At 40.2% G+C, this 8,813-nt stretch overlaps 1 protein-coding gene across 1 annotated transcript; it reads left to right on the forward strand.

Moving 5' to 3' along the window:
* Window positions 1-3,874: 3,874 nt before the first annotated feature.
* Window positions 3,875-4,822, forward strand: LOC106302540. The gene is made up of 3 exons (XM_013739030.1): window positions 3,875-4,087; window positions 4,167-4,460; window positions 4,535-4,822. Exons 1-3 carry the CDS (start codon window positions 3,875-3,877, stop codon window positions 4,820-4,822), a joined length of 795 nt encoding a protein of 264 aa, XP_013594484.1.
* Window positions 4,823-8,813: the final 3,991 nt, after the last annotated feature.

The following is an 8,813-nucleotide window of genomic DNA, read 5'->3' on the forward strand; positions in this document are numbered from 1 at the left end:
GTTCAGTGTGAAGATGAAGTTATTTCAGAGGATGATGAATATGAAGAAGACACAGATCATTGGAGATGGAAGAAAAGGTCCATCCTCTTCGATTTACCTTACTGGAAGGTAAATATTCTGTTTACTTTTTCTAACTAAGATTATTTTAATAAATTAGTGACAATATTTGTCTTCTATTTCAGGAAATGCCGGTTCGTCACAACATTGATGTCATGCACGTGGAGAAGAATGTCTCTGATGCTATCATATCTATTATGATGCAAAATTCTAAGTCAAAAGATGGTGTCAAATCAAGAAAGGATCTGGAAGATATGGGGATTCGAAAGAACTTACATGTTCAGCTCAAAGGGAAGAGAACATACTTACCTCATGCTGCTTATTGGCTGAAGAAAGATGAAAAAAAAAAGATTCTGCAAGAGACTAAGTCTATTTAGAGGACCAGATGGATATTCTGCGAACATTTCCAGTTGTGTCTCTATCGAACCACCCACAATCGGCGGATTGAAGTCTCACGATCATCACGTGCTTCTGCAGAATCTTCTACCAGTGGCTTTGAGAGGATTACTCCCAGATGGTCCAAGGATTGCAGTTACAAGGCTGTGCAGCTTCTTTAACAGCCTCTGTCAGAGAGTTCTTGACCCTGAGAAGCTAATATCTTTGAAGAATGAACTTGTGGAGACAATGTGCGAAATGGAGAGGTATTTTCCACCAGCTTTGTTCGACATCATGTTTCACCTACCCTTACATCTGGCGAGGGAGGCACGTTTGGGTGGTCCGGTACATTTTAGATGGATGTATCCATTTGAGAGGTACTAATTAAAATTTGTGTTTTGTTTTTGTCTTGTTAGAAATAATAAACTGACTAATTGCTTTATATGCAGGTACATGAAGACTCTTAAGGCACTTGTAAAGAACTATGCAAGGCCAGAAGCTTGTATGGCTGAAGGATATTTAGCTGGAGAATGTATAGCATTCTGCTTAGAGTTTCTTCAGAACTCTGCACCGGTTCAAGAGAAAACACAACGCAATGAAGATGTTGAGACGTATGATCTGATACTTGAGGGCCGGCCATTGCAGAAGGCTACTCAAGTTACCCTTACTGATAAAGAGCGAGACATAGCCCATCGATATGTTTTGATGAACATGGCAGTGATGAATCCATATGTTGAGTAAGTTCAGACTTTGTATTATTAGTTCTTTTTGTTTTCTCGTTTGATATAATCTAATGTCATGTTATTGAATTTACAATATGCATTTAGAAGAATTGCAACTTAATGATGCAAGGTGTCAAATAAATGAAACAATTCTATGGCAAGTTCATGCAGCAAAGTTCGCACAATGGGGAAAAGAAAAGGTATAATGCTCTGTTGTCTTCAATATTGCAGTCTATACTTTAATCTGTTTAGACACTAATCAATTCCCTTTAACCACAGATCCCTCCCAACTCTGAAGGTCATTCTAAAAAGCTGAGATGGTTGGCTTTTGGACCAAGACATAGAGCTCAAACATTTAAAGGATATATCATCAATGGACATCGGTTTCAGACTGATGATGTTATGCGAAAGACTCAGACCAGTGGAGTTACATATGAAGCCTTTAGCATGTGCAGATCCAGTGCACGAGATACTGCACATAAGGCGGACGTGGTTACATTCTATGGAGTTATTGAAGAGATCATACTACTCGACTACCATATGTTTCAGATTCCACTCTTCAAGTGCAAGTGGGCGAATAAAGGACACGGTGTGAAAGAAGAGCAAGGATTTACACTGGTTAACCTCCAAGTGAACCAGTCTCCATATATCCAAGATCCTTATATTGTGGCATCCCAAGCAAAACAAATCTTCTATCCTAAAGAAGATGATTCCTCACCTTGGTCTGTTGTTAAGAGAGCGCCACCTAGAGGGTATCATGAGCTAGAGTCAGAAGAGGAGTTCGTTGCCCCCCCTATGACAGTTCCAGAAATTGATGATTATGGGAACCAGTCATCTGATGACGAAAGTTTCTGTGTTAGAGATGACTGCGAAGCAGTCTTAGTAGTGGAATAACTGGGTCTAAATGTTTGCTTTTAGTTCATAGATTGTTGATTCTGTTTCAGGTTTGCTAAATGACAAAGAAAGGAGATAAAGTCAGTACCAGACGGAGTCGACGTCAAGCAGGCATTGCCCCAACCCCTGCAGTGACGAACAAAAAGAAGAAGAAAACTGCTCCTCAAGATAAAAGTCAACGTCGCCATGAAGCTGAAGAGGAATCTGCATAGGAAGAAGAAGCAGAACACAGGGGAACTGAAGTGAATGGAGAAGATGATATGGAAGACGATGATGAGTACTTAGAGGATGTGACTTTGCAATACAATGGAGAAGCTCAAGAAGATGGTACTCAGCCTCAGGAAGAGTGTAATGTGCCTCAGGAAAAGATTATGCAGGAAGAGGATACACAACCATCAAATGGAGAAGCTCAAGATGCTGAGACAGTCAACAAAAAGAGAACAAGAGGTCTAACAAAGATGCGTGGAGTTGCTAAACAACCAGAGGAAAAGGTTGATGTTGAGTTCACATCTCTGGGTGAACATGTTGGCAAAGGATCTGTAACCCTGTCTTCGTTTCTTAGCCCTCTAGTGAGAGAACATGTACCTGTTCTACTTGATGATTGGAGGCACCTCGATGACAAAACTGGCTATGTACTCTGGGAGGAGATTCAGGTACTCTATATGTAACCATGTTATATCTTTCTTATATGACAGTCAAACTAATGTTATAAGTTTCAAAATATTCAGGGAAGGTTCAATTTAACAGAGGATTGGCAAAAAGCTTGTGTTTTCAAGCAAATGGGTTGTATATGGCGAGCTTCAAAGTCCAGACTTGTTACCCAAGTACGAAGTGCTAGTAGGAGAGTAATACCTTCATTAAAACCAAGCAACATCCAGTCAATGACAGAATGGATGAAATGGATGAAGAGTAAGACTACCGAAGAATTTAAGGTTGTGATTCATTTTTAATCTCTTTATTTGCATACACGGTGTGAAATAAATATTGATTTTCTGAGTTTTTGTGCAGATTCACAATGACAAATACAGGGAGCTAAGAAAGGCGCAGATACCCCACACAACCAGCCGTAAAGGAATGATTTGCCTAGCTCATGAGATGGTAATGTCTTGCTATTTCATTTACTGTACAATATGTTGCTAATATTTAATCTTATTGATCACTACCCCTTTGTAATTGTAGAAACAAAAGAGCATTGACCCTAGCAAGGTGACCAGGAGTAAGATTTGGGTGGCAGGACACACTCATTCTGATGGAAGACCTGTCAGACCAGAATTTGCAGAGACAATTGTAAGTCAATTGATACTGAAATGAGTTGTGGAATTAGATAATCAGAAGATATTGACACAGTATTGTTGTGTATCAGGAACAAATCAAGTCAATTGATACTGAAATGGGATCCACATGTAGTAATAGCTACAAAGATGATGCTGTGAGTCAAGTGTTAGGTAAAGACAAGAATGGAAGAGTCAGAGGGATGGGAAGAGGAGTTACTGCTACAAAGCTAGCATTCGTTCAGGCTAGAGACACTCATGTGCAGAAGCTTGAAGAGACACAGGTGTAATTACTCAAGAAGATTGAAGAGCTGCAGACTGAAGTACGCAGCATAGCTAAAGACAAAAAGGTTACCTAATTTTCACTCCTCTGTTTTGACGATGTTATGAAATTTTTAATCAGTTTCAAATTCATTTTTATTGTCAAAATAGTGTGATGATTCTGTGGCTGAGACTTCCAGTGGTAGCAAAGTAGTTACGAGGTGTCAATTACTGGATTGGTGTGAAGCAGATGATGTTGTTGTTGGGGAAGGAGAGTTCTGCTCAACTGAACCAATGTACAAAATTGGGCGTGTTCCTCTTGGACCTGGAGCAGCTGCTGTTATTGTCAATGTTGTAACAAAAGCTGATGCTTATGTCTGGAGGCCAACCACAACTATATTTTCACTTGGACAAGCAATGGGTAGCAAAATCGCATGGCCAGCAGACAAAGTAATACTGGATAACGACCAAGGCACCACACCTGAAAGTCACACAAGTGTTTCATCGGTAAACATCTTATTTCTCTAATCTTGTATGAATTGGTTTTCTGTTTGAATTATGGTGTAACACACTATTCATGTCTTAGGCATCACCGGATAAAATACTCATCATTGACTGGACTTCTGATGATGTGATTGCTGAGGGTGGTTTGTTTTCAACTGATCCCAAGCAACTGGTCAACAACATTCCCCTTGGACCCAATGCTGCAATTGTCAAAATTGAAAAGGTGCTTAAGAAGAATGCTTATTTGTGGAGACCTAGTCCCGAGATGTCAACCATTGCTGATGCACTTCATCAAAGTATCGCTTGGCCAATTCAGAAGATAGATATCATTAACCAGTCTCCAAAAAGAGTTTCGCCATTATCATCTTCACCTCAGGTAACTTTTTCGAACGTAAAGCATTTATTGGAATTGTTATGCGCAGTCGCATGATGCTTTTGTTTTGGTGATAGAGTGTCAGTAACAGCTTGGACACTGCTAAATCAAGTCCAGAGAAGAAGTGCATCTTGTTAGATTGCTTTAACTCGGGAAAGACTATCGCTGAGGGCCGTGTTGTTTTCACAAATCCAGAGGATAGAGTCCACTTTGTCCCATTAGGTGAAAATGCTTCCAAGGTCTTCGTTCTAGTGGCAAAGATTGGAGATGCAAAAGTTTGGAGACCAAATGCAGAAGTTGAATTCATATCCGATGCTTTAGGTACCACTGTGGCTTGGCCTAATGACAAAGTTATATTTGTCTGATACTTCTATGTTTCATATATAGCTATGTTTTAAAACTTTGGTGTGTTGTTTGGTTCGTTGACGTTGGTGGATGTTGTTTTGTGTTGGTGGATGTTGTTGAACATGTATGTCAACAGGATATGTACTCTTTTAATGTTTAATAATAATTAATGCATAATATTATTTATGTTAAATATTTATTATATTTAAATTTTATTATATTACGGTTTCAATTTAATTATAGCATTAACGCTACGAAAGAGAAATCTGTAAAAGTATATGGCTTCGAATCAATATTGTAAAACGAATGCTATATTAAAATATTAAAATAGCAAAAGCGGAAACGCTATCTAAATAAAACATAATGTAGCGGAAGCGAAAAGCGCTATCTTAAGTGGAAGACCTATTATCGCGGCCGATGATACAGCGTACTTAATAACGCTATGGTATCGTAGTATAGCGTTTTCCCGGCGCAATAAATACTCATTTTTCTTGTAGTATAGAGATGCAAATGGGACTTACACAGGATCAGCTCAAGCCAGGGGAAAACGAAGTCTTGATGCTTTGGAATGTGAATTACAAGCTATTCTAATGGCTATTTAGCATTGCTGGAGTTTGGGCCATCGACGAATCATCATGGAAAGTGATTGTCAAAAAGAAATAGATTTCCTAAATAACAAGAGGCTTCACTCTGCATATTACAATTGGAAAAGATAAAAATTTTGGTGGGTAAACAGGTTCTAAGATGTCAAGTTTCAGTGGACTAATAGAAATGCAAATAAAGTGGCAGATCGTCTAGCAAAGTGACTTGAGAATGGATTTGATTTTACATTTCAATTTTATATACCACAATACTTGCATGATCTGTTGCACGATGATTATATACATTCAAATTAGCTTAATAAAATTCGATGTTATAAAAAAAAGAGATAATTGGATCAAAACCCACAAAAAATAGGAAATTAGGTAAATACTTATAACAATAAAAAATAGAGTTTCCATATAGTATAAAGACATAGGAAATTATCTCTGTATCCCGATGAAAATTTTCTCTTGATCTTTACGTGAAATAACAATCGCTAACGCGTAAAAATATTTTCTTTCCACCATTGATGAGCTCCTTCACACCTTCTTCTTCTCAATAATTTCTTCTAGTTTTAAAGTAAAACTTCATCTTTTTTCCTTCAGTTGAGATTGTAACACCCCCGAACCGTTTTAGACATCGGTCAGTCAGCCGGGCAACAATCAAACAAGAACATGCCCGAACGACCTTCCTCTGCCAAGTCCGGAAGTGTTACGACGGGTTGAGAATAGACTTTCCAAGTCACAAACATAATTTTGTAACCCAGAATATCCATTCAAAACTCGTTTCCTCTAATCTACGCCCTGAGGCTTTGCAAACCGAGTCATAGAGTTGTGTTAGGTTGGACTAACCTAATATCAAATTCAACACGTCACGAATATAAAACATACTTTATTCCATATATATATAACATGAAGTTCACTAGCCCAAAATATTATACATATGGTCTATGGACGCAGTCGAAAGTAAAACACACATTTATATATCTTGAAAACGAGTCTTTAGCAAAAGATGTCCAAACTACACCAGCTCCTACAGTTTCGCGAGCGCTATGGCCCTTTCTACTGGTCACCTGCAAAAGGATGTGAGGAGTGAGTGAACTAGTTTCACTCAGTGAGCCAGGGTTCCCTATCTAGCATATACAACTATCCGTCATTCTAAACCCAACCCCAAACACAAGCAAGACGGGTAGTTCAACAATCAATATTCAAGATCATAAAGCATGACCGATTTAAGCAATAAACCATTAAACCATAATAAATCAAAACACTCTTTATGAGTGTCACATCAATCAACCATATATATATATATACTCCTAGGGCCCAACAGAATCATTCTTCCTCCACATAAGGGACACCGGCAATCCCTTCACTATTACACCACACAGGCGTAGGCGCTCGGGAATTGCCCGGTCACGGTCCTCAATCGGAATCGCCGTGCCCCGGTCCTCTATCGGACTCGCCGGGGGCTGTCACATCCATGTGTGACACTCGACCTTGGTGATCAAGCCAAGTTAAACCGAGCCCACCACATTCCGGACCACGACCGGCTTAGTGGTACAATTTGAGGAAGCAATGACCTGCAAACTACTACTAGAACCACCACGAGGTTCTCACACAACAGTACCAACACGAGGTACACACCATAACAACATATAATAATCACAAAATCACAATAACCTGGGTGCTTAGACTAGTCTTGCTATCCACTTAGCTCAGACATCGTCTCAAGCCTCGGATCCACAAACTGACACCTAGACCGGTTCGACTTTCCTAGCTCGGAAGTCGTCTATGATGTCAGGAACCTGCATTAAAAATTATTAACAAACAATTAGCCGTGACTCACAGTGATTAAGCGATGTGGCTCGACTCTTTGATTCTGGATGTTGACCAAACCCCTTTTATCCCCTCCAAATCTTCGTCTTGGTACCGTGATGTTAAATCCCAAAACCCAACCGTAATGTACGAACTCGGAAAGAACCTTCTTTATTTCTGGACAGTCTTTCGGAACTTCCCGGCAGTATTTCGGTCCTCGGAAACTCTCTAAAATTCTCGTAACAGCTCGGAATCTCCTGCATTTTTTTCTACTTCTGTCTCTCTCTCTCTCTCTCTAACCCACGTCTTCTGGTTGCATGTGTGGCGACACATGGGCGTACACATTCCCTTTTGCATGCTTTCTAGCCATGCCAGAAGACACCTCCATGTCCACTTGCCCTTCAGCATGTCTGGTGTTCATGCATCGCGACACACAGGCCTCTGCATGTCGGTTCGCATGCGCAGATCACAGGTACTGCGACACCTCGTGCTTCTGTGTGTCGAGCTGCATGGAACAGCTTCATGCACGTCTACACCTCCTTCTTGGGTTGACACTCAGCAGGTTAAATGGTTGACACCACGTCATGATCCCTTAGATCAAGCCACCTCGAGCTTCTCGGTCGATTTGCGCGATTTCGGCTCTTCTGGTGAATTTTCGTCCCGCGATCAATCCCGAATATTTTTCCGTTCCCAATCTGATGAGCTGAATATTTTTAATAAACTCCAGACTAACTTTAACCTTGAGGATAAATATTTCCCGAGCCTTCGGCTTCCCCGAGAAATTCCATAATACTGAAATTAGAGTTTTTTTTTTTTTAAAGACGGGGTATATTACATCCTCCTCTCCTTATTAGAATTTGTCCCCGAATTCTCTAAGGATCCGGTGATCCCCCTTCTTCCATCACTACATCTTCGTGGAAGAACTCTGGATGCAACGCTTTGAATCTTGGTTCATCCTCCCAGGTCACAACTACACGGTTCCGCTTACCCCATAAAACTTGGACTTGAGAAATTTCTCGATTCTTCAATCTTCGTATCCGACGTTCACCTATTCGGATTGGTCCCTCTGGATAAGTGAGGTTTGTTTGCAGGTTTTCGATTTGCTCTGTCTCAATAGCGTTGGGATCATGAACATGTTTCCGCGGCATTGATACGGATGTATTTGCATCTCTCCACGTAGGTTTAGACGATAAGCTACATCTCCGATTCGTTGTATAATCTGGTAAGGCCCAATGAATCTTACCGCTAGTTTCCCGACCTTTCCGAATCGGTCCTTTCTTTTTTGAGCTGACACTTTCAGATAAACCCAATCACCAATACTGAACACCATTTCTCTCCTTGATTGATCAGCGTACTTCTTTTGTCTATCCTGCGCTTTCTTCATATTGGTTTGAATGATCCCCAAATTTTTCATCGTCTCTTCTACAATTTCGGGTCCAAACTCTCTTCTTTCTCCAACTTCAGTCCAGCATAAAGGTGTTTTGTATGGCCTCCCATAAAATGCCTCATATGGTGTCATACCTATGCTAGAATGAAAGTTGTTGTTGTAGGAGAATTCGATTAATGGTAAATGCTTTTCCCAGCTTCCCGCCCAATCCAATATACACATCCGCAT

Source organism: Brassica oleracea, chromosome C7, assembly GCF_000695525.1.
Source record: "Brassica oleracea var. oleracea cultivar TO1000 chromosome C7, BOL, whole genome shotgun sequence".
NCBI lineage: Eukaryota > Viridiplantae > Streptophyta > Magnoliopsida > Brassicales > Brassicaceae > Brassica > Brassica oleracea.

Coding starts and splice junctions, on each gene's coding strand:
- LOC106302540 (XM_013739030.1), top strand. CDS start 3,875: ATGTACAAAATTGGGCGTGTTCCTCTTGGACCTGGAGCAGCTGCTGTT. Junction 4,088..4,166: donor GTCACACAAGTGTTTCATCG/GTAAACATCTTA, acceptor TTCATGTCTTAG/GCATCACCGGATAAAATACT. Junction 4,461..4,534: donor CATTATCATCTTCACCTCAG/GTAACTTTTTCG, acceptor TTTTGGTGATAG/AGTGTCAGTAACAGCTTGGA.